This window comes from Saimiri boliviensis, chromosome 13 (assembly GCF_048565385.1).
Source record: "Saimiri boliviensis isolate mSaiBol1 chromosome 13, mSaiBol1.pri, whole genome shotgun sequence".
Classification (NCBI taxonomy): Eukaryota; Metazoa; Chordata; class Mammalia; order Primates; family Cebidae; genus Saimiri; species Saimiri boliviensis.
Genome location: NC_133461.1, coordinates 2,959,367 through 2,985,765, shown reverse-complemented (window position 1 = coordinate 2,985,765; position 26,399 = coordinate 2,959,367). Strand labels below are relative to the sequence as shown.

At 50.3% G+C, this 26,399-nt stretch overlaps 1 protein-coding gene across 2 annotated transcripts in view; it reads right to left on the bottom strand.

Annotated features, from left to right (window-relative positions):
- MBP (myelin basic protein) overlaps positions 1 to 26,399 on the bottom strand; it is a 141,971-nt gene that overhangs the window by 102,384 nt on the left and 13,188 nt on the right. For both annotated transcript variants that reach the window (XM_003925981.4, XM_010336716.3), the window contains exon 2: positions 11,749 to 11,824. In XM_003925981.4, coding sequence (XP_003926030.1) covers positions 11,749 to 11,799 — 51 coding nt within the window. In that variant the 5' untranslated portion in view covers positions 11,800 to 11,824. The remainder of the gene's footprint in view (positions 1 to 11,748; positions 11,825 to 26,399) is intronic.

Below are 26,399 nucleotides of genomic sequence, written 5' to 3'. Positions count from 1 at the left end.
GAGACAGGCTCACACGTGGGACCCAGGGGCCACCTCGAGGGGGATGACCACAGCTGGGTCTGGGAGCTGCAGCAGAGAGAAGCCAGCATGAGGAGAGAGCCGCGGGTCAGGCGTGTTCACAGGCGTGGGCAGGTGGAGCCCTGTGGGTTTATACGGCCCCGAGGCCCACTTCATGCTCACCCCCACATTATTTTTTAATAAAGGTTATGGAGCGGCTGCCCCACTTGCTAATTACATCTTACGTCTTTAATCATCACATTCCGACGTAACAAAGGTATTGGGGTCACCAGTTCATCAGAGGAAGCAAAATGCCCACTTCCATACCTCAGAAACCAGAGTCGACCTTCAGCTGTGCTCGCCACGCAAGCATGGATGCCAGACTTCCTTCGTGAATCCCCTCCAGAAGCAAAAACATGACTGACTCAAGATATCTGAGAGGTTGCTATCAAGTGTAAACCTCGTAAGATTGTTCTCTAACATCAGAAAGAAATTCTGCATCTCGAACACAACATTCACAAGAAATTCTCATGAGCAGGTACTGCCATTGCTTCACGGTGGAGGTGGGGGCTGGACAGTCCGCCCAATGGCCTGGAGGGGGCTGCTGGCTCCCACCGCAAAGCTGGTTTCCTAAAACCACTCCAGAACCATGCTTTACACATGCTCTCAGTCAGACACATGGGTCCACGGGGTTTTCCAGAACTATAACCAGGCTATTTAGCATTCACGGGTTTTTAAGGGGTCTCTCTCTCTCTTTTTTTTTTTTTTTTTTTTTTTTGAGATGAAGCCTTGCTCTGTCTCCCAGGCTGCAGTGCAGTGGCACAATCTCGGCTCACTGCAACCTCCGCCTCCCAGGTTCAAGCGATTCTCCTGCCTCAGCCTCCCAAGTAGCTGGGACTCCAGGCATGTGCCACCACACCAGGCTAGTTTTATGTTTTTAGTAGAGACAGGGTTTTACCATGTTGGACGGGCTGGTCTCCAACTCCTGACCTCATGATCCGTCCGCCTTGGCCTCCCAAAGTGCTGGGATTACAGGTGTGAGCCACTGCGTCTGGCCTAAGGGGTCTCTTTAAAAGGATACCTTTTCCATATTGTTTTATTCTTTTTAGGAGTGCAATGAGTTTTATAGAAGTACTAACCAGATCAGCAAGGTGGGCTTCGGAGGGTGCATCACGCCCAGAGGCAGCCCTCCAAGTTCTGTTGCTGGTAAGGGCAGGTTTCTGGACTCTGTAGGAGGCATGTCGTAGTGGGGTGCTTCACTAGCACGCTGTGTTGGACGAGGACTGCCCGGCTCCCCCACACTGAGGTGAGCACAGGAGAGCTCACGCTGACACTCGTGCCATGGCCCACAGCACACCAGCGCTGTCCTCTTCCATTTGGGGCATTCATAAGTGTCATTGTGTTTTTCAGAGAGCTTTACCTCTGAACTCAAAATTAACTTTCATGTGATTTGGGGAAACACCCCAGTTTTTCTCATTGACAGATGGAGCTAACACCTATCTGGTAGGGCCGTGGGAGAACAAGGGGTCACCACCGCCAGCACACGGGAGAGCTCTGCTGTCGCACGGGGAGCCACTCACAACTGTGGCCGCTTCCATCTAAATTATTTAAAAATAAAGGACATTAGAAACAGTCGTTGAGCTGGACGGGTCTCATCTCATGTGCTGTGTGCCACAGGTGTCTACAGGCTGACGTATTTCCAGGCGGCACAGATACAGAACGTTCCCACCACTGCAGAAAGTCCCACTGGCCCGTGCTACAGCCGAGTGTCTGGATGGCAAGCTGCCAGCAGGTGGGAGCTATTACTGCGTGGTGTGGCTGTTTCAATGCGCTGTCTACTGACTAAGAGATCGTCTAATGTTCTGCTGTTGAGTTCAAGGGGAGTTTTCTAGAGGTTTGTCGCGTATGTGAAAGTGCTCTAAACTCTGCTGAAGATAAGGTACAATAAAAAGCCTGTCGGCACCCACATAGTCTAAGAATTTTCTAGGCATTGCTCACTACTTCCACGTATCCAAGGGTCAGACTAGACTGGTGAGTGTCTTTACCCCTACTTTTCAGTTCCCTAAGCTTTTAAAATATCGATTAAACGACTAAGTTAAGAATTACATGAGTTCTCAAAAAATCTGCTGATGTGACTTACTATAAAATAGAAGCTTTACACGTATAGATCTGACAATTGCCAGCACGCCGCAGTCAGATGAGAAAGGCAGGCTTTCCCAGGGAGCGTGGCGCTCGATGACAGCTGTGTCACAGCAATCCGGGCGTGGGTTCGGATGACTGGGAGGAAGTGACTTCCTGAGTGATTTGGCTTCCCTTTCTGTGAAACAGTTATGGTGACAGGGGTCGGTTTCAGCACGTAATTGCAGAGGAAGTGTGAGGGAGGGAAAAACGGTACACTGGATTTGGAGGTTTGAAGGGTCTGGGCTTCAGTCCCGCCTCTGCTCTTCTCCAGGGAGGATGGACGGCTTCCTGCCCACTTCACAGCGTGTCCTCAGATGTCACCCAGTCTTGTGGCTACCGGACCTGCCTCCGGGCAGGACAATGTCTGGAGATGTTCTGCAGACACCCTGGGTGGTTAGGATTCATTCCTTTAACAAGAGTGCTCACCGTCAGCAGCCCCTATGTGTGCACACTACTTGGACCTAAGGATACCTCCATCAGCAAAAACGAAGTTCACGCTCACTGGACTTAATTTTACCGTGGAGAGGGATGATTGCATAACGCAGCTGTGAGCTAGTGATGGCTTAAAGTATAATCATCTTTCATTCCTGAGGATGGTATGACCAGAACAGAACTCATTAAAGATGTTAAATAGTCTAAGAATCTCCTGCACGTACGATAAAATGCTGCAGGATTTATGATTCCACAAAGGAATGGCCATGAGAAAATAACTCCTAGTTGTAAAAAGTCAGTGACATTTCACAGCTGGGCTGTCAGTAGTTTTAAAGGAAAAGTGTTTTTCCCGTCAAAGTGAAAGATGCTATTTACATGTTGATGGAAGGAGCTGAATTGCTTCAATGCCTTTGTGTATATCTGCAAACTAAATGTCTCATTTCTCAGAATGTCATTTTCATAGTATCTGGAGAATGTCATGAAGAAAGAGTTGGGTTCTGATGATAATTAAATACAGAGCAGATTCTGCAGGGGCCTGGTGATCCCTGGAGAGGTATAGAGCGTGTGTCTCCTTGCTCCTGCCTGAACTTGGATTTGATGTGCAGTTTAAATTAAAAAATCAGTTTAATTTGGAACACTAAACAGACCAACCAGCTACGCTCCACTGTAAAATTTAGATACGATTTTGCCAGCTGTCAGATCTTATTTTTCAGTATGGCATCTTTTTTCTTAAGCTGATTAAATAGAGAAATCCAGAAACATGGCTAGCATCTTTGTAGAACCTTTCCGAGCCAGATATTATTACCAGGGAAAGCCCAGAGGCTACCTTTTCTTAGCCCACCCGCAGATGAAAAGCAGGTTTTCGGTTATTATTGCCTGTTAGGTTTTGGAACGTTTTAGGAGCTTACCAATTGATTTCACCCATTTTGGGTAATGTAAAAGTGTGTGAAGATAAACTACAGGTTGTCTTCATTTTTTAAGGTTCCAGGTTTATTGTTTGTAATTAGCAAGCCTTGTGAGTTTCATATGAGAAAAAGAATAAGGTTTTTAGACCTCTCCAAGTTCATTCCACTGTGAACTGAGACAGTGTTCACAAAACCAAAGTGAAAGAATTCAAATGCTGACAAATAACTCAAGGCTACTACAAACCCCACTCCTTTGGGTTGGTGTGAAGTGGGGGAGCAGAGAGCGCTGGGGAAGGAAGGGTACAGGGTCTCCAGAGACCAGGCCTGTTTCGGAACCTTCACGGACATCCCCCAACTGGGTAACATGAGTGAGCCCCACTGTGGGCCAGCTCGGGGCAGGGGATCCCCCAGATCCTTTGGGTAATCCTTCAGGTGAATTCTCAAAGGTCACGGCTCACAGATGCTGGGACCCCAGCTCTCCGCCCTGTAAAGATGGGCTCTGGAGGGGCCTGGCAGAGGGGGGCCCTCTGCTAGCTCTTCCTGTGGACAGCTTTCTCCTCCTGTGACCCTTCTCCCTGCTTGGCTCTCATGGTCTCCCAACCTCTCAGCTACCAGTCACTGAGGGGGGGCGGGGCGGGGAGGGCTCCATCTCCTCTACATAACAAAAGATGCCACTGACGCTCTTTTACACAGGACAGTGCTGCTCTGGGCAGATGCCCTAGGGAAGCAGGGAGCTTAGCGCTTCCAGGATTCACCAGGAGAGCAGCTACCCTCGGGAGACAGAGTCTCAGCCACGGCCGTCTGCAGAGCCAGACGCCCTCTACACAGCCTCAGACGATTCCAACCTGTGTTAATAAATTGCAGCCTCGCTCAGCGGGCATCCTCTCAGAAATCGAGATCTCCATGGGACGCGTAAGGAGCTGCCAGCCACTCACACGGTGATGTGGATTCATCGCAGAGGGTGGCTGTCTCCCAGCAATCGCTCTGTGCGTTGCCTTTGAATGGGTCTGCAGAGCCAGGCATTTTGGAAGGCAGAGCTCTTCTGGGGTGAAGCCAGAATGGGTGGAGCTGGTGTCGGGGGGCACCCAGACCCTACCACCTTGATGATCCTGAGTGGGAGAGGTTTGCAGCAGGTGCCACAGATCAAATCTTTAAAAAAATACAGTATTTAAAGATTTGCTTATGCTTGTCTCAACCCCGGGAAATGGGGAAGGACACTCCCGTCTCTCCCTCTGACGCGAGCCCTCCCCGCAGCTTCTCCTGCCGGCCTGTGGGCTCCACGGCCCCAGGGAGCCCAGCTTCCATCCTGCATACCCATCACTGCTCTGAATGTGGCTTCGTAATTTTGTTGGTCTCCTGATTAGACTCTGAGATATTCTGAGGACAGATATAGGGACTTGCTTTTCTTTCACAATAAGAAAATTGGTAACAGCAAACAACACGTACCACTTGCTCTGTACAAGGGGCTGTTCTAAGTGCACCACACATGTGGATTCACTCTACATAGTGTTATTATGCTACCAGGTATCATCTTAAGTAGAGAGAAAATAACTTGCCCAAGATCACCCAACTAGCTGGTGGTGAAGCCAAAGTTTTCATTTACAAAGTTTATCGCAGTGTCCTGTGCAGAGCAGGCATTTAGTAAAAAGTATTTATAGTGTATGTGCACGGATGGATGAATGCAGGAATGAACAAACCAACATCTAAAACATTCCTTTCAGTCCCAAACAGCGAGTTTTCACCTGCACTGGTAAAGAGCACGGGCGATCCACTCGTGAATTAGAAACAGGCTGTCTGCTGTTAGAAAACTCGGGGCAAGACAGCTTGATACATATCAACACACTGGCAGGGCGCAGCCACGGCTCTTGGTTCAGAACTTGGGCTGAGGTCCCTCTGCGTTGCCATGTGGGCTTGGAGGGCTCTGAGGCACCGCCAAGGAAAGGCGGAGCGGGGCCTGGGACCGGGCGCACTGGCCCGAAACTGCCCCTGAGTCTGGGCAGATTTGAACAGGGCTGTTCCTGGCTCCTCCTCTGCACTGCATTTTTATCCAGGGCAGCCCTCAGGACTGCGTTTACTGGCCAGGCCCATTCCCCCGCTCCTCCCTCTCCTCCTCTTCCTCCCCCCTTCCTTTCCCCTCCCTCTTCTCCTCTTCTGTCCCCTCCACTCCATCCTCCCCCACACCCTCTTCCCCTCCTCCTCATCTTTATCAATCCCAACTCATTTCATACAAGGGGAGGTGCAGTGTGTGAAAAACCAGACCTGTAAGCATCTCTCAGGGAAAAAATATTGGTAATTTACAATTTTTTCTGACTTCTTTAGAAAGTGCTCATTTATCAACCAATGGGTACCATGCACAAAGGGGATGGTGAACTGGGTGACGTACACCATATGGGGGGGGTCTCAGCGTGCGCTGCCTGGCTATATGGCAGGGTGTGTGGGCACAGGAAGGGGTGGAGCTGCGCAGCCGAGACCTGGGGTCCCATCCACGTGTGTCCACCCAGCGCCTGAGACGTGGCCAGGCCACACTGCACCATGAGTTAAAATATATCTCAGAGTGTGAGGACCTCATGAGAGAAGAATTATAAACCATTTCATGAACAGTTTTCATATGGATTCTGTGTTTACATGACATTTGGGGTTTCTTAGGTGAAAGAAAAGACATGACATTAAAATGATTTCACCTGTTTCTTCCTACACGTTCTGTGTCCACTAGAAGACATACACTCCCATGCAGGCATTGTTTCTGCGTGGCTGTGTGACCTGGGGCTTTAGGTCTGGCTTTGCTCTTTGGCTTCCCCTCCATTTGCTACCTGGCTTCGGGCAGGCCCAGCCCAGCTCTGAGTCTCAGTCCCTGGGAGAATGAGGATGATCCTTGGAGGGTCCTAAGTATGGGGAGGGCTGTGCAAAGCCATGAGCCAGCCCAGGGGAGATGAGCGCTCTGCAGGTGCCCGCCTGCCCTGGGAGGGGCCCGTGGCAGGAGGCAGGAAGAAGGAAGCTTACACAGGAAGCGCCTGACCCAAGTCCGCAGAAGAGAAACCATCTCTGCTGTCTCTGAGGACAGGGCAGAGACAGCACGTGGCTGCTGCATGGAGTCCCTTCCCCAGGAGGTGCCAGGCGTGCGGCAAATGCCAGTCCCAGCGCTCTCCTCCTCTGCTCTCTCGAATTGTGCAGACGCTGCTTGGTGTATCGAGTAACACACATGGTAAGCTCAGCCGTGCTCCTCCCACATCCACACGCTGATGTCCCCGCCCTCACTGGCTCGCCACGTGACTGCATTTGGAGATGCTGCCTTTGAAAAGGTCATGACAGGAAGATGAGGTCCCGCTGGAGTAGGGTGGCCCTGATCCAACGTGAGGGTGTCCTTCTAAGTAGAGATTAGGACACAGACACACACAGAGGGACGTCCACTGGAGGATGCAGAGAGGGAATGCCACGTACAAGCCAAGGAGAGGCCGCCGAGGGAGCCAGCCCTTGGCACCTCGACGTGGGATTTCCAGTCTTCCGGACTGTGGCAGAAGATGTGTCTGTGGCTGAAGCCACCCAGTCTGTGCTGTTTGTTGTGGAAGCCCCAAGAACTGATACAACACACAACACAGACAACATCTTCAAAGTCCCTGGCTCACAGAGGCGCCCACGCAGTGTTAGTGCTGGCCCTGACAGATGCGGGTGTGTGTGTGTGTGTGTGTGTGTGTGTGTGTGTGTTTGTGTTTTTGAGACAGGGTTTCACTTTGTTTCCCAAGGTGCAGTGCAGTGGTGTGATCATGACTCACGGTAGCCTTGACTTCTCCAGGCTCAGGTGATCCTCCCACCTCAGCCTCCTGAGTAGCTGAGACTGCAAGCACACACCACCATGCCTGGCTAATTTTTTGATTTTTTTTGTAGAGATAGGGTCTCACTTTTTTGTCCAGGCTAGTCTCGAACTCCTGGGCTTAAGCGACCCACCTGCTTCAGCCTCCCACAGTGCTGAGATTCCAGGCGTGGGCCACTGCACCCAGCCTTGTTTGGTGTTTTTAACACATAGTCAATCATCTCCAGGAAGCTTAGCTATCACCAGAAAACCCCAAAGAGCAAGCCCACAGGTCATCAGATCTACAGCATTCAGAGAAAGCTGAGGGGGAAAAGCTGCGAGCAGCCTGGCGAAGGACACGGGCAGTGTTCTGAGCAATCACCCAACCCCCTGGATTCACACTGCCAACAGGTAATGAGTTCCTCCAGTGGCCAGTGAAGCCAAATGTCTTCTGTCCTAAGGACCAAGGACTGCCAGGCAGGCAAAGACTGCCCGACACGGGGTGTCCCTCTGTGGGCGGGTCTTGCCCCTGCCCCCCTCCTGGTGCTAAGGCACGCCCCTGGGTTCTCCAGGGCGGCTGGCACCCTTTCCTTCTGGCACCCTTTCCTTCTTGGGTCCTGCCAAGTTCTGCAGCAAGACAGCGAACCAAACACAAAATGGGCAGATCGCTAAAAAGCTGGTAAAATAGTGAGGCAGGGCCATTTGGAAACCAGATTTCCGGGCGACTTAAAAAGACATAGGGAGTACAAGGCAGAACAGGGGTTTCTTCATTCCTGAGGAGAGCCCTGCACGGAACCTGCGCCCGCCTGCAGGAAGTCATGCCCCATCCACACTGAGTCAGCGTCAGCAGTGCAGCCTCCTCGCTCCTCTGAGGCATCCTTCTCCCTGTTCTGACCGTTCTGACCCTCAACTGGCCCCGGAAGGTGCCCCAACCACTGGTCACCTGGGAACTGCGTCCCACATGACTGGACTAACACTGCAACGCAGAGAAATTCCACAGTTAATCCTTTAGACAGTCCCTCTTCCTCTTATATCCTGATGTGGCTTATTCAGGATGAGAGAGCAGCAGATTTCAAGGCCCTGAGTCACTGAGGGCAAAACTCGCAAAGGAGATTGGAAGCTCCTGCAGGCAACGACCAGGCCTCGCCACCACCTCCCCAGCAGCCAGCAGCCCCCAGAGCCTGCTCAGGAAACAGCTTTTATGTGAAAAAGAAGTTAGGAAATAGGTATGATTCATTTACTCTTTGAAACATCTGTGAGCCAGTTAAGTGCTGGGGCTGCTCCGGGCTGAGATGGAGGCAAAAGAGAGGGAAGTTTCCTCCTGGATGTTGGAGGGGAATTAGCCGGATGATAAGCAAATCACTACGATCTATATCAGACACTCGGCTGCAGGCTCTATGACGGCAGAGGAAAGAGGCGTTGGGTGTGGGTGGGGATGGGTGAAGACGGCAGCAGGGCGGGAGGCAGGGGGCCCTGAGCAGCCTGGGTCGGGAACCGGGGCGGCCCGCAGTGGCCGTGTGCAGGGTGGACGGGGTGGCCCCGCAGTGGCCGTGTGCAGGGTGGACGGGCAGCCCCCACTGCTGCTGGCTTCCCTGCTGGCAGATCAGTCACCAGCCCCTGAAACTGACAGAAACTTTCCTTGACTTTCTCCTAAGGGGAAAAATAAATGCCTCCCGGAATCACACACAGAAACGTGCGAGCGGTAGGCAGCACTTTTTCTTTCGTGGTTCAAGTTTAAACACTCCACTAAGTCATGCGGCATCACAGAGCACGTACTTGGAAAGGCACAAAAATGCTTCCCGTCAGGTTTAAAGAAAATAAAAGCTCTTCTTAAACCACTTACGGGAACCATAGTTTAAAAATTTCCCATTTTTGAGGTTTTTAAAATAATCAGAACTTTAAACGTGAGATTTCAGAAAACAAAGTCCTAAGTGTGGGCTTTGCTAGGGCTCAAGAATCTGACTCTGACAACATTAAACGAATCGAAAATACATGTGGGTGTTTTACAGTGTCAAACAACAGGAAAGAAACTGAAGGCCACACCGAGTTTTATAGAAACTGGAGTTGCAAATCAGTTATTCTAAGACTTAAAATATCATCAGTGTGAGCAGCCTGGAGACCTCTGAGCAGAGCTGTTTTTTCATTTTTAGCTGAAACAGTTCTCCTGGTGTGGATGTTGTATCCAAGCCATGTTCTTAATAAATTAGTAACTTAATACATTTATGGTTAAATGACATTGTTAATTATAAAATGACATTACCAGTAATATAGCTGAAGTATGGGCTGAATAAAATGAGTGAACCCCTGTTCAACATTGACTAGAACTATTTACATATTTATAAAATTGGTCTTTCTAAATCATTAGGTAAGAAATGACTGCTTCTCACTTTGAGATAAAATGTAAATGGAAACAGTATGTAGTCACCTATTCGCTTTCCACAGACGATTTGAAAGCAAACCATGGAGAATTACCCCTGTGGCTGATACAGAGGCTGAGTCCAAGTACAAATCAGAGAAGGTCCCAGTTCTTCCAAGTTTATTATTAAATAAAAATGCACTACGGACCACGGTAAAGAGGTCTGAAGACTGACATTCAGTTCAGTTCAATTCTGTGGACATTTCTAAAGCATGCTGGGTGTAAGCCGGGGGTGGCCCCGACCCTAACGCTAGCCCATCTTCAGCACCAGACGTTCTAGTACACCAGCATCTCCCTCGGGTTGGAGCATGCATAATTTTATGTTGGATTAAAGTACCAAGGAAATGGAATAACTTTCCTTGAGGGAAAAATATGTATGTTTAAAACATAAAAAACGTTGAAAAATGAAAAGTATTTTTGCATCAGAGCAAAGGAATTTTATCATCTCTTTCCCGTCCGAGAACCTCCTGATCCCTTTAGGACCAATCACACAGCATGGACCAAGAGCAAGGGCCCCGCATACAAATTAGGGAGGGTTTACAGTTTTGTGCACCATAGCAGGCTAATTCCTCATAATCGGAAACGATTCTCTGGTCTAGAGAGAAGGGTGGGCAGAGAGACAGACGGCGAGGACCCCTGGGCATCTGTGGTCCTTGTCGACATCCTTGGATCATCTGTCCTGAGCATCTCACTGGGAAAAGGCTCCAGAACCCTGACTCAGGACGCTACAGGGGAATCGGCGACGATGCGGACAATCCAAATCACACCAAAGGGGCCAGTGCCTTCAAATAAGGCAGACAATGGTGACTGCCGAGCTAGAAATACAAAGACGAATTCTTAGCAGCCAGAAGGATTTGAATGATTTTTAATGTGCAGTTTCCTGTTTGATTAACTGCATTTTCCACATGTTTTGTGGTAAGGGGTAGGAACGGGCTGTGCAGGAGCCGTCCCTGGAAGGGCCAGTCACAGTGAGGGTGAAGAAGGGCTGAGAACCCTTGGACTGCAGTCTGAGCTAAGGGCTTCCTGGAAGTTCTGGGGGCGGGAGGGCGATGACCCAACCGATAGAGGGAAATCCTGGCAGCCAAAACACAAGACACGCAGGAGTGGGAGGAGCTGGAACCTTCGCTCTGGAGCCTGGAGAGCTTTGAAAAACGCCCACGTCTGCATCGGGATCGAAGGTGGGCAAAGACCCTGGCAGATCTGAAAACTCCCCGGGAGATTCCAATGTGCAGTCAGGCCAGAGCAGGACCCCAGAGAAGGGCCGCTGGTGAGGAGCCAAGCAGCTGTGTGCAGGAGAAAGCAGGGTCTGGATTTAGGAGCGGTCCAGGGGGACGGAGTATGTCCATCCTTTCTCCAGACCTCGGATGCAGAGTGAGTTCTTCCAGAACCAGCCCAGAGGGAAAAGTCAGAGGCACACTCCACGGTGGGTGAGAAGAAAGGCGTGCGACCTTAGTAGAGGGGATCAGGTTTTTGAGCTAAAAGAAAATCTGATGTGTTTCACCGTTCACGAACTGGTATAAATGTTTATGCTCTTTCACACCAGCAGCTAATTAGATAGAATGCAGTTTGGAAATATCTAAAAAATAAAAATGTTAAAAAATCAAAAGTATTTTAGCGTGAGAACAAAGGGATTTTTACGATCTCTTTCCTCTCCGAGCACCTCCTGAGCCTTCGAGGACCAGTCACACAGCACGGACCGAGCGCGAAACCTGCTTCGTCTGCTTGTCCTCCTGGTTTCCCTCTTTCTCTTTCTCTGGGTCTCTTTTTTCCTCCCTTTCTTTCTCCTTCCTAACTCTGTTCCTTTTTCCATTCCTTTATTGCTTTGCAAGGTCAGGACCTACCTACTGCCACACAATCTTCCTCAATAAATGAGTAACAGTGAATCCTATTGACAAGGACCAGGCTTCCACCCAGCTGTCAGGGATGAGCGCAGCAGCAGGAGCCCATGCCCTCCGCCTCTGACTCACCAAGGGGATTTGTGTTTAATAACAAAACGACATGCGCACTTTTAGGATCAGCTCCTGTCTTACCGTATTGGTCTTCTCGGTGTTTAATTCCCGTTTGCCTGCGTGGTTTCCCATCCTGAACAGAGCAGCTCTTCAGAGGCTAAAAGAGAAAGAGAAAGTGTTAGCTTTAAATCTAGTACTCTTAGTTTTCTATGTTGTTTTTCAATCAGAAAGACAATCCTGTGAGATACATGATGCCCACTTTTGAGAAGAGGACACCACAGCTCTGAGAACTGAGAAACACGCCCCAGTCACCTTATTAATAAATTCTATCTTCTGATCTCATGCCAAGAGCTCAAAAACAGAACTGCACCAACATCCAGATCCTGTTCAGTAACACACTTCAACCTGTCTTAAGAAATCTTGCAGATTTGTGTATATGTACAGAAATAATCTATCTATCCATACATATGTACACACGCAGAGAATTACATCCCACACTCGGGTGTACTGTAATGAGCTGAGACGTCAGAAAAGTGTTGACACTCTTCTACAACTGAACAGTAATAAGAAGATATTCGCGCTCCTTGCTTTAAAAAAAACGTGAGCACAGAAAGAGCCAACATCAGACCAAGGATTGCTTAACAGACAAGTGTCCAAAGAACCTGCAGAATTTGTAGGGAAAGTTAGATGAAAAAAGCATGCCACTCCTCATTTTTAGTTTCTAACCCCAACCTTAGCAGCACATTTATAATTGTTCCCCAAGACATGCAAAGAAGGGAAGCACTGAGCCACACTCATTCCAAGCAAATTGCTCCTCCCAGCCCGCCTCCGGGACCTGCCCTGGCCTTGGGGCCGATCAGCTGACGGTCACTGGAACCATCAGCCCCAACCCGGGTGCAGGTGACCAGAGAGTCTAAGGACAATGATATGTTTTCCTTGATGGATGTGTCCTTTTGAGAAAAGGTGTGAGAACCCAGGAACAGCTTTCCTTGTGAGGGAACTGGATGAACCATCTCCTGAACGTGGTCGGGGGGCTCCCCAAAATACTAGAGACGCCCAGACACAAGCCGAATTGTGTTCCTCAAAAGTCACTCTTTAGAAGAGAGAACTGCCTGACAGCCAAGCTTTTCTGTCTCCCACATTCCCGGGTCCCTTTTTGGTGGCTCTGGAAGGACTAGCTGAGGACACTTTTCCGCAGGCAGGCACCCCCATCACCCCACAGCTGCTGGAAGGGCTGCTGAGAAGAGAAGCTAACGACAGCAGAGTGGCCACTCCTGGGCCCCACCCCCGCTCACGTGTGTGGGGGTGACTCAGCCGGCCACCGCAGAGTGAAGACCCACCCACCTTCATCACGTGTGACTGCAAAAGGGGGCCTGCCGTAAGACTTTCCGTGGGGGCCTCATGCAGGGAGGTGGACAACATGCTGGACTTCAAGCGACTCAGGTCAAAGCGCCCACGGATGGGGCTCTGGGAAGTCAGATGCGGTGCTAGTGATGCTATGAGCACAGCCGGCTGCATGAACCCCATCCTTCGTGGCATGAGAGTGAAAAAAGCCATCAGAGTTTGATGCGTCTGATTTGAAAAACGCAAGGCTACCTTTGCGAATGATGTCAGCGTCCAGTGTGATTCTATCTCCTCAATTTATTTAAGTTGGACAACCAAAAAAAACCTTGCAGAGGCCATCTTCTCATGGGGAAATGAAGGTCTGGTGCCTTCCTGGGTAAGAAGGGGTTAACAAGGGGAAAGACCAAATTCACTGTGCCCTTCTGGGGTCTAAGCACGAACGAGTGTGTTCCTTGTGCGGTGCTGCTCTGAACCCTGGGTACACGGGGGCTGTCATTCTCAAGTCTGACGGCTCTCTAATTCCACGTGGTGTTGTTGGAACTAAATATTAAGAGCTTGCAGGATAGGCATATTTTGTAGAATAAAACATGTCAAATATCTGTCAACCCATTTTTCTGTTTTAGAAATGAGAAGTGGTCTATTCAAAGCTAAACACAGGTAGAAACAGGTAACCTCCTTCAGTGAAGGCGGACAACTTGGACCTTCTCAGGCATTTTGCCCGTCTAAACACAAAGAACGTCCTCTCACCAGCTGTGTTCTCCAAGTGCCTATTCCCGGCCCAGGCATCACCTCACCTCTGCCTCCTGGGAGCCCTCCCCTGCCAAGGCCCCTTCCTGCTCCCTGGCTCCAACCATTTCTCACCCTCCTCCTCCTACCTCCTCAAGCTGGGACTAGGCAAACCCAAATGTAACACTCACTCCTTCCAGAAAACAAAGCTCCAAGGATTTGTCCCAAATCAGAATAGTGTGGGACATGTAAGTATTTGGGGACATGCTGATAGACACAGAGAGCTATTTTTGGACAAAGGGCTCTTGAATGCAGCTGAGATCTCCCCACAAGGTACTGAACTGCTCCCTGGAGAGGGGCCGTGTTTCTTCCGAGCCAGTCTGTTGTGATCAAACTTTATCATACTTCATAGCACACTTCTAGGTTACGCTCGGGGTGACTGATCTTAATCACGATTTAGAAAATGCAAGAATACTGGACACAGAATTAGTGAAAATAACTCAAGCCCAGCTTTTTGAATACATCTAGTTGGATTTGACTAGTTAGTTAGACAAGCCTACTTACTTGCATTTGACTAGTCTCTAGGATTAATATAAAGAAAATGTATTTATATGCATCATTGAGGATTGGTTAATTCTAGCCTTAAATGCAAAATTCATACACTAGCAGGAAAAGAAAGGCAGGAGGAACAAAACGAGAAGTTGATGTGTGGGAGCCTCCATCAGAACCCTCAGTGGAAACGGCTTCTGAGCATTAAGTGAGAGGGGTCTCACCGCACTACGGAGGGAACCACAGAGCATGTGGCTGATAATCATGGGTGACTGGCAGTCTCCTCATGAGCTTCTGACACTCTGTCCCAGTCTGCCTTTTAGAGAAGAGCTAGAGAAGGATGAAGATCTCACTGTCACAGGGCTAAGAGCTCAGCCCGGCAGCTGGTTTCTGTAACGTGCTGAAAAGATCCATCTGCACACAAAAAAGCAGCTGCATGCTTGGAGGAAATCTTTTTTACTTCGTTTTTGCGATTGATCAAAATTGAGAGAGCCAGAGAAAAATTGGGTAAACATGCGAAATGCTGCAAGGAAAGCCAGCTGACGCCGAAGCATCTCTTGGGTAATAACGAAGCCTTTTGTAAGATAATATAAAAGGATGAGAGGGAGGAAGAACTGAGCAAGAGCTATATGGCAGGGACAGAATTTCAGATTCCATCATGGCCGCCGAGATTTCTAGGCTGGACTTCGCTTCTAGATCTGATGCCAGCCACTGGGATTACTGGACATTTTGATAATGTTTATGTGATTATCAACACTTAGTATTACCTCGAGGTAATACTAAGGGGATATGCACAGCTAGCCATCCAGATTTACTGGGAAGCAGTCCACTGTTGTTCACTGTTAGCAACAATTTTTTAAATAAAATGCACCTAAAGCAGTTTAAGATGACATGTCACCTTGATGGCGCCATCGGAGAACTCAGCACAGATAAACGTAGCTAGCCTATCAGTGCAGGGAAATAGCTCCCAGCTGAAATGCTGGGGATCAAATGCCTTGCTCCTGGGTATTTTGCTGATTTCATTCGCTAGGGAGTTCTGACTTTTCATAACGCAAGTCAGACAGGGAAGACCTGTGTCTCAATACAGTTTCCATCTGGGTGACTCTGCACAAGACTCCACTTTTCTGAGCCTCAGTTTCCCATAGAGTCGAGGTAATAAAACCTGCCTTTCTGCGCTGGTGTGAGAATGAAGCCCACGTGAGCTGCAGGGCTGGGCAGGGCTGGGCAGGGCTGAGGTGAGGGTTGGGGGTGTGCTGAAGACTTCCTCTTTCCTCCCCCAGATCCTGGGTTCCCTGGGTGAGTGGTGAGCAGCTGCAGAAACATTGCTACCGATTTGCTACCACACATGTTCAGAGACCTCTGTGTGGCTTCCCACATCTAGATGCATCCACTCCTAAACTGTCATGGTCAAAGGAAGAAAAAGGGCTAAAAACACCAGGTGCCTTTAGAAGCCTGGGGGTCACATCCTGTAATTGCCCATCAACAAAGCTCTTGATCCGACACACTCAACTAAAGCCAGGGAAATGCAGCGGCTGCTGCTTTAAGACTCCACGAAGCGCCCTGGGGTGCGGGAGGTGAGGAAAGAGGGAAAAGACTGAAGAGGACATTCACGAGACAGCCATTCCCCAGACGTCAGAGAAGTATTCAAATATTAAGATGAGAAACTGGTGATTTTTGAAATAATTTTGAGTCCCATTTTACAAGCAATGAGATGATTTGTGAAATCCCTTGTTTAAATAAATGAACCGTGAGATAGACGAGACCTCAGTGCAAGGCTTCCTAGATAGCTGGCATTTGGTTACCCTGATCATCTCACTCCCACTCCCAAAGCTGCGAAAATACAAGCAGCAAACATCGTCACTGCTGAGGGTTTAGCTGACAAGCATGCAAGGTCAAATTCATGATGGTGTGGAATTATAACATGTTCTCTGCATGTCATTGTGTGTTTAGGCTTATTAGCAAAACATCTGTGTAGTACGGAGCTGCAGGGAACACCCATATTGTAGGACACAGATCACACGTGTGTTACTTTTTAGACTTAGGATTCTTTTGGGGTTGTTTTCATAACATGCTTTGATTGCACTTTTTTTTTGAGTCCATGTTTAAGAAAGGAATCCTAAAGCCTATGTTTCTACAGAGATAATGGGATTTATTTCACAACAATCTACTTTATCCCTCACGTTTCTATAAAGCTAAGTTAGATAATTATAGGAATCACCCTGCAAGCTTCATTCCCATGTTACATTTGTGAAAGTTTAGAATACTGAATGTAGCTATGAGAATGCCTCTAGGAATGTATTTTAGTTATGAACAGAGTTAGCTGGATGTCATTTACATTCTGAATATCCCATGTGGAAAGTATTAGAGTAGGGTGAAGACATTCGACATTCCTCAATTATTAATCAATACAATAAAAGCAGCACGCGGTGCTGAGGGTCTCAGAAGTGAACACGAGGCAGTGTGATGTGGCGTGGGGACCAGCCAGCAGCACCGGAGAGCTTTTTAGAAACACACATTCTCGGGTTTCGACTCTGCTTTCAGAAGCCCTGCAGGTGATTTGTGTTTCAGAACCTTCTTCATGTAGATCGGGGGCAAAATCTATGACATGTGATTTTTTTTTTCCAGAAGAGGTCTCCCACACTTGCGTCACAAGGACCTCCTCCCACTCCTCCACCTTCCCTTCTTCATGTAGTGAGAGAATCACCCCCTCCCCACACCACCCACCTTACACAGGCCACCTGGATGCTGGGCAGGAGCCACATTTCCCAGCAGCCCTTGCAGCCTTTCTCTATCCCACAAGAGTGTGTGGAAGTTTTGTTCTAAGACCACTTCCCTCGGCAGCACATACATTAGAGAATATTTTTTTTTTTCCCTGTATTTGGAAACTGTAACATGTTATGCCTAAACAGACACATAAGAATATATTATAAAACAGAAATTATGGTTAATTTAATACAATCTACCCAGCAGAATCCACTTAGTGTCATTCACAGAAGGAAGGGTCTTAACTGGTACTTATGCCGGGAGAGTTTGATGGCACCTCTTCTGCTTTCTCTGCTTTTTCAAATCCCAGAAGTGATGTTTCCAACATCCCACGTGCTTTGGCGTCTTCACGGTATACTGGACCTGAAAGGTGAGCTGCCTGTATTACCTCGTGGCTGCTGCAATCCTGTGTGGGATCGCTCGCTGGGTCTCGGGGTCCTCAGCGCCTCTTCGGAAGGCCTGGTAACGCTTGGCTGGGAGGAGAAGCTCCATAGGCACACACTGAAGACACCACTCTGTGGGTCTGCTGGATGAAACACGGCATCACCCAGCATCCACTGAGGAGCCCAGCGCTCGTGGGCATGGCTCTGTATTTTAGAGGTGCCATAACCACCCCTTCTTGAAGAATGCAACCAAGGGGAACGCTATTGTGGACCTGCACACATCAGAAAAGCCTTCTCTGACCCCTGAACTGTGTGTTAACTATGGATGGAGTACAATCCAGATCGACAGAGAGAGGTGCAGACCTGGCATCCCAGGAATGAGAAAACCGGAATAAACAGGTGGAACCACGGAAATTCCAAGGGGTTGTCATGCCCCTTTGTAGAGACACTGAAGGCCAGGCAGGGGGATCAGCAGAAGGCTGTGGGCGGCAGGAAGGAGACCCCCACGGGAGAGCTCTGGGGTCCTGTGAGCCCTGGGCAGGGGGCCACTCCGTCTTGCGAGGCCTCTGCCTCCTCTCCAGCACCCAGGGCGGGACTCACCAGGGCCACAACCAACATGCTGAGACCGGGTGATCTCCCCAGCCGCAGGCAACTGCCTGGGAGACCGTGCCCTGGCTTGGCAGGCTTGGCAAGAGTGTAGACACCGCCCCCCTCCCTGCAGGGACGAAACAAACCCCTCCCTCTAGACCAGGACAGTGGCAGCCTCAAGTCAAAGGACAGGCGAGACTACAACCCTGCTTCTCTGACTTCTGAAAAAAGAATCCTGGGGAAGAAATGTCAAAGAACAAGAAACTCATACATAGAACAAAACAAAAACTATCTGAAAGAAAATCAATGAAACCAAGTGACGGAGCTTCTCATCTTCCTCTATCCTTGTCCCCTTTCTCTCTCCACCCACGTCCCTCCCTCCATTCTTCTTCCCATGATATTCTATTGATACCCAAGCATTAAAGCCTGTATTCTGTAGACAATCATTTTTATTTCTCAGACCAAAAGTATTATTGTAATACAGTGTGTTCAGAGCATAGCACACAGAACCAGTATCACCAAAAACCAGTACAATGAGCACTCTGCCAACGCCCAGACTTGGCACCCCTGGCCTCCAGGGCTGTGGGGGCTGCTTCCGCTGTTTCCGGATGCCCACCTGTGGTACGGCCTCGCAGCAGCCCTGGAGAGTAACGGGCGGGGAGGTGGGAGGTAAGTGGAGGCTCCCAGGGTGCAGAAGGTGCAGGTGAAGGTCTGGGGAGGAACAGTGTTCCGGGCAGAGGGCATGGCTGTGCAAACGCCCTGCTGCACAGAGGCTGTGAGTGCAGTCTGAGCGTGGCACAAATCGAGCCGATAGAACAGAATCCACAAATGCACGGGGTCCCCTCATGCACCCACAGAGGGCAGGGGAGTGACGTATACCACAGGACACAGGCAATGCTCTCTGCCCGTTCTGAACAGTGAGTCAATTCTGCCAATGAGCAAGTCTTCTGGAGTGTTGGGGGCCTAGAAGAAGAACCACCTGCTAGCCAGGAATTCTCCACAAAGGACAAGGTCAGAACTCATCTGAGGCACCCATGTCTGTCCTAGAGCAAGCTTCCCACAGACACTGGAGGGACCCAGGCTCCCCGTGTTTTTCAGAAGCCAGCCCTGGAATAGGGCCTCCACAGTACTTGCACACGAAAAAAGTTCCAAAAACCCAATCTGCATCCACCCATGTGAGAAGTGCCTGATAAGGAAGTAGCTTCTCTATTTCCTGGCATGGGGATTTCTGCTCTGAGGTATCAGATAATATCATTCATAAGGTAGTCATCACCATTCTTCGTTTTTTTCTGCCTTAGCAGATTCAAGTAGATTTAGGCACTGTAGATCATGGCCTTAAAGTTATCAAAATCATTTTAAAAGAAAACGATGGAATTGCAGAAAAGTGGAGTTTTTCAGAAATCTGTGGTCCCTTGAAATCACTGTTTGCAGGATCAGCTGACTTTGGAGATAAAGCCATTATCAGAATCCAGCGGCGAATTGCTGGCTCCGGAGTTCCCAGCTTGCTGCAGCATCACCTGGCTAAGCCAAAACAAAGCATTTTGTTGAAGAAAAAAGAAAGGCAGGTGAAAGAGCGGCTCATCCATGTGTCAGTGAGATTAGCATTTGAAGTTTCTTGTGAATGTATCCACATGTCTGAGACAGGTATGGTGTTCAGCTGTAGCAGCGTTACGGAGAGTTACGAAATTTTCTGTGTAAAAATAGCGAGGTCAGGAGGAAGCCACTCTTGCCACATAAGTCCTGACAAGCCACGCCAGCACTGTCATGCTGGGATTGGACTTTGGATGGCACGGGGTGGGCAGAGTCACGCAGGCACACATGGCACACCCTTGCAGTGTGGCTGGGGGCATCCCTGGTGGCTTTGCAGTCACGTGGGGCTTAGTCACAGGAACATAGGTCGGGTCTGGCCAAGCCCCCTTTCCAAGTGTGCTGTGAGCAAGCCGCCCAACCCAAGGGCGGGCAGCTGGGACAGGGCGCGCCATGAGCTGCAGGGAGGAAGGGGGAAAGCCTGGGGCAGACGTGCTTGGCCAGGACCTTCCTGTTCCTGCTCTCCTTGCCTGCTCTGAGGATGTGGGCCCTGTCCTCCTTATCTGTAACGCCCTGATGGTGGATGCTGCTTCCCCCAGCTGCTGTGGAAACTGCTGGTTAATATTTTACAGGTCCCTGGGTTGCAAACCGTCAAATCAGAGGAACGCTATACCCCGGCAACAGTTGCTCCTCTGTGGCCGCCCACGTGTCCCTCCTGAGCATGGCAGGGAGTCACGCCTTTGCCAACACCACCGTCCACAGGGTCAACATAACCCTGGGCCCTGGTCTTATAACTAGAGGAAACACACGGACTTCAGGCATCACTCACAGCCAGGCTGATGATAACAGAACAATGTTTTAATTCACCTGCGGAGGAGCTCACACATTCCTTGCCACCAGGCACGATGGCTCTTGAGAGTCTGCGTGTAGGAAACAAATGTGTTGGCCCCCTGCTCAGGCCATGCATATACATAAGAGCTGCCATCTGGGTCTTGGCTAAAATAAACTGAGTCTTCCTGAAAACACAGATTTCTATCACGGAAAGGTGTTCAGCTTTGCTGCTGCCACAGGGAGGTAGAATGGTAGATCTGAAGTCTCCAGATTCTAATCAAGGAGAAGAATGCTGTGGTGTGGCCACATGTGAGACCCACCATGGTCTCACAGAAAACCTGGCTCAGAGCCCATCTTCTACTCAGTGCCATGCCTTCTCATGAGTGTGCAGCATTTTACTGAGTGACTGCCTTTCAGAACCTTCTGGAACTTTCCAGAGCCTTCCAGATTCTAATCAAGGAAAAGAATGCAATATGTGGTCATTAACCTCATCATGATCCCACAGAAGAACTGGCTCTGAGCTGATCTCCTAAGGCGCTCCCATGTCTTCATATGGGCTTGTAGAAGTTTACTGGGCAATTGCCTTTCAGAACCTTTTGGAATTTTCCAGAGCCTTCCAGATCCTAATCAAAGAAAAGAATGCACTACGTGGTCATTAACCTCACCATGGTCCCATAGAAGAACTGAGTCTGAGCTGATCTCCTAAGGGGCTCCCATGTCTTCACATGGGCGTGCAGAATTTTAGTGGGCAACTGCTTTTCAGAATTTTTTGGAATTTTCCAGGTCCTTTCAGATTCTAATCAAGAGAAATAATGCAATATGTGATCATTAACCTCACTGTGGTCCCACAGAAGACTTGTCTCTGAGCTGTCTCCTGAGGGACCCCATGTCTTCACATGGGCATGCAGCATTTTACTGGGCAACTGCCTTTCAGAACCTTCTGGAACTTTCCAGAGCCTTCCAGATTCTAATCAAAGAAGACCATGCAATGTGTGGTCATTAACCTCACCATTGTCTCACAGAAGACCTGACTCTGAGCTGATCTCCTCAGGGGCCCCGCGTCTTCACATGGGCATGCAGCATTTTATTGGTTGAGTCCTTAACTTCACAAAACACATTATAAAGACAAAAGATGCGAGCAAGTGACAATTATATTTAAAGAAAAGAGTGGGAGACACAGCACGAGACAGAATGACGCACTGAACAGATCTGGATTTGGGCTCAGGAAACCCCGGATAGCAGCCAGCCCTGATGGGGTGCTTACTGGGGCCAGGTGCTCATGGAACACGCCGGAAATAGAGCTTCTTAGTCCTCTCTACCGCATGAGGAGGCAAGTGCTATTCTCACGCTCCCCACATTGAAACTCATGAGGTTCAGAAAGCCCGAGTAATGTGTGACCAGCCTGGCCAGTATGGCGAAACCCTGTCTCTACTTTTACAAAACTTAGCCAGGCGTGATGGTGCATGCCTGTAATCCCAGCTACTCGGGAAGCTGAGGCAGGAGAATTGCTTGAACCCAGGAGGCAGAGGTTGCAGTGAGCTGAGCTAATGCCACTGCACTCCAGCCAAGTAACACACGTCCACGCAGCAGGGCCTGACACGAACACCAACAGGCCGGAGCTGAGCTGTGCTCCTGGCTGCTACGTGCTTTGTGACTTCACTGACCTGACGACCTGCCTTTGGTTTCTTGATGCATACAGTCCTGGATTTATCACGGAAAAGGCCTCCATCAAAAGGCTAGAGAGGTGGTTTCTCCTTCAAGTCCCTTTCACCTTACAAAAGTTGTAGTGTGTGTGCACGTGGGAATGTGGCGTGTGTGGTGCGTGGTGACTGTCTGTGGTATGTGTCTGTGTGTGGTGTCTGTGGAGGATGTGTGTGGGGTGTGTGTGTGCATGTGTAGTGTCTGTGGAGGATGTGTGTGTATGGGGTGTGTGTGTGTGGTGTCTTCAAAGGATGTGTGTGGTTTGTGTATGTGGTGTGTGTGGTGTCTGTGGAGGATGTGTGTGGTGTGTGTGCGTGTGTGGTGTGTGTGCGTGTGTGGTGTGTGTGCATGTGTGGTGTATGTGGAGGACGTGTGGGGTGTGTGTGTGTGTGTGTGTGTGTGTGTGTGGTGCTCCTCCCTGCTGTCCCAGGGTGCTGAAAGGACACACTCACACCACCCTTGGCTGTGAGACGCTGCCCGGCGGACACACTTTCCCTTGGACACTCTGGAAGGGCGGCTGACAGAGGAAAGCGAAGCCCACAGTTGGTCCCGCAGGTCCCAGAGCTGGAGCTGTGGCAGCTGTGGCTTGGAGCTGGGCAGTGGAAGTATCACCTGCCCTAATCGAGGACAGGCAGGGGCTAGAGGACCTGGAAGCCTGAGGAGAGGGCCTGAGGTGTCCTGGAAGCCACCAGGACCCTGTGGGGTGCGGAGAAGAGCTGGCTGAGTCACTGCCCAGCCGTTCTGCTACCCCGTCCCCGCATGTGCTCAATCACCACCCCCACCACAGGAGATGATGCCAGCTGGGCCTCTGTCTCGTCACCATGGTGTCCCCAGGACCTGGCACAGTCCACAGCACACAGCAGGTACACAGTAGGTACATAGCAGGCACATAGCAGGCACATGGTAAACAGTAGGCACGTGGTATACAGCAGGCACACAGCAGGGACACAGGAGGTACACAGCAGGCACACAGTAGGCACATGGTACACAGCAGGCACACAGGAGGTACATGGTACACAGCAGGTACACAGGAGGTACACAGCAGGCACACAGCAGGCACATGGTACACAGCAGGCACAAAGCAGGCACACAGGAGGTACACAGCAGGCACAAAGCAGATACATGGTACACAGCAGGCACACAGCAGGCACACAGCAGGCACACAGCAGGCACACAGCAGGCACACAGGAGGTACACAGCAGGCACACAGGAGTTATACAGCAGGCACACAGGAGGTACACAGCAGGCACACAGGAGGTACACAGCAGGCACACAGCAGGCACATAGCAGGCACATGGTAAACAGTAGGCACACAGCAGGGACACAGGAGGTACACAGCAGGCACACAGTAGGCACATGGTACACAGCAGGCACACAGGAGGTACATGGTACACAGCAGGTACACAGGAGGTACACAGCAGGCACATGGTACACAGCAGGCACAAAGCAGGCACACAGGAGGTACACAGCAGGCACAAAGCAGATACATGGTACACAGCAGGCACACAGCAGGCACACAGGAGGTACACAGCAGGCACACAGGAGGTACACAGCAGGCACACAGCAGGCACACAGGAGGTACACAGCAGGCACACAGGAGGTACACAGCAGGCACACAGGAGGTACACAGCAGGCACACAGCAGGCACACAGCAGGCACACAGGAGGTATACAGCAGGCATACAGGAGGTACACAGCAGGCACACAGGAGGTACACAGCAGGCACACAGCAGGCACACAGGAGGCACACAGTAGGAACACAGCAGGCACACAGGAGGTACACAGCAGGCACACAGCAGGCACACAGGAGGTACACAGCAGGCACACAGGAGGTACACAGCAGGCACACAGCAGGCACACAGCAGGCACACAGCAGGCACACAGGAGGTATACAGCAGGCACACAGGAGGTACACAGCAGGCACACAGGAGGTACACAGCAGGCACACAGCAGGCACACAGGAGGTACACAGTAGGAACACAGCAGGCACACAGGAGGTACACAGCAGGCACACAGCAGGCACACAGGAGGTATACAGCAGGCACACAGGAGGTACACAGCAGGCACACAGGAGGTACACAGGAGGTACACAGCAGGCACACAGCAGGCACACAGCAGGCACACAGGAGGTATACAGCAGGCACACAGGAGGTACACAGCAGGCACACAGGAGGTACACAGCAGGCACACAGCAGGCACACAGGAGGTACACAGTAGGAACACAGCAGGCACACAGGAGGTACACAGCAGGCACACAGCAGGCACACAGGAGGTACACAGCAGGCACATGGTACACAGCAGGCACATGGTACATAGTACGTACATGACACACAGTAGGCACACAATACCCAGCAGGCACACAGCACACAGCAGGCACACAGCAAGTGCTTGACAAATGCCTGTCAGTAGGATGAGAAGATGGGAGGGGAAGCCCTGGCTCTTCCCTCCTCCCCAAGCCGCGCGCACACAGCTCAGCACCCTCCACTGGAGATCAGACACCATCTGGTGAGCCTCAGAAAGCTGAGCGAGCAGGAGCCAGGACTGAAGGCTCCTCCTGGAAAACCAAAGCCTTGGTTCTTGAGGAACGAGGGACACCCCAAGGGAAGTGTGGGCAAGCCTCCTGAGGACAGCTGCCTTCCCTGAGCTGGAGGCTGATGCCCCAGATGTGAAGCCCCCAGGAGACAGACAGGGCCCTGGGGTGGGTACGGGAGAGGCCCGGGTACAGTGCGAGCAGGTGCAGCAGCCCAGGCCACACCCAGGTGATCCTCCTCCAGGGCAGATGGGGACCTTAACAGGGTGGGATGGACCCCCAGTGTCTCCAGAGACAGCAGGTCCGGCAACTCAGGAACAGCACAGCTGTGCTCAGCCCCCGAGGCACGAATTCCGCCTTGTCTCCGGTGAGGTGTGCTAAAGCGTTCACTATCACTTTGTGTGTGCTTCTGTGAATCCACTGCAGGGTTCAAAGTCCTCACGCAGGGAACACAAACTCCTGTAAGTAAGCTTCCTCCCAATGCTAGTGAAACAGAAACCTCTAAAACTGGGTCAGCCCCCCCCAACCCCCAGCATCCGGTGTAGCTATGACTGGCACAGCAGGTGACCTCAGACGCGCTGGCCATACCTGGGAGGCGGTAGAGGGGCGGCTGCAACATGGGCTGTGGCACCCACAAGCACTTGGGCACTCAGACCTGCACTGACCCAGGACAAGGCCTTGGCGTGGGTGTTTTCTTCCTTTCTGGAAGCCCCCCGGGCGCGGATTTGGGCCTGAGCTAGGCCTGCTTGGAGGAATGGAGGAATGAATGAAGGAAGGAATGAATGCTGCTCTGCCTGGCTTCTCCCTCCTGGTTTTTATATTTGGCTTTCTCTGAGCCTCGAGAGTATCTTACAAAATGCTTTGTTAGTCACAACGTCCATCACATCAACAGGAGAAAATTCCAGAGAGAGAATGGCAAGACAGTTTGCCTAAGAAAAGGATGGGGAAATACTGGGATTTGGAAAACCACGTTACCGACCTTCGGAGCTGCCCTGTGAGCACAGGTGTCGTGGTGATCCAGTGGCGTTCCACTGAAAGAGGTCAGGAATAAACCCCCGTGTGGAATCAGGTAAAGTGTTCAAATTCCTCTACGCATGTTGTAAGATGACGTTGCATCTATGAGATTTAGGACTCTTGTGAGATGACTGTGTCAGATCGACCCATACAAAAATACCTCTGGCAACTTGGTCTATCTTCTGGAGCAAATGTAGTAGTTTTGTTTCAGTTTTTGAAATTGTGTGACACGTCCATGTTTTAATCTACCTCCCATTAAAATGTAAGGTTGGGCACGGTGGCTCACGCCTGCAATCCCAGCACTTTAGCAGACCAAGTGGGAGGATCCCTTGAACCCAGGGGTTTGAGACAAGCTGGGTTACACAACATGGAGAGACCTTGTCCCCCCCAAAATTAAAAATATAAAAATTAGCCTGGTGTGGCAGTGTGTGTCTGTCTGTGCTCCCAGCTACTCGGGGAGATTAAGGTGGGAGGGTTGTCTGAGCCCCGAAGATTCAGGGGTCAGTAAGCCATGATGGTGACTGCACTCCAGCCTGGGTGACAGAGTGAAACTGTCTCAAAAAAGAAAAGAAAAAAAGATTTTACTTTAAGTTCCTATAGTACACTTTATTTTGGTGTTGCTTATTGAGCTGTCTGTTCATTTAGTATTAGGACTATTTCCTAATGAGGCTTTAACCCTTACATCCATTTAAACGTGTGTTCAGGAAGGCTGCTGCCAGCCTCTGGTCTTCTGACTTCTCCTGCCCTGTGTGTGCACCAATTCTGAACTACTAGTCT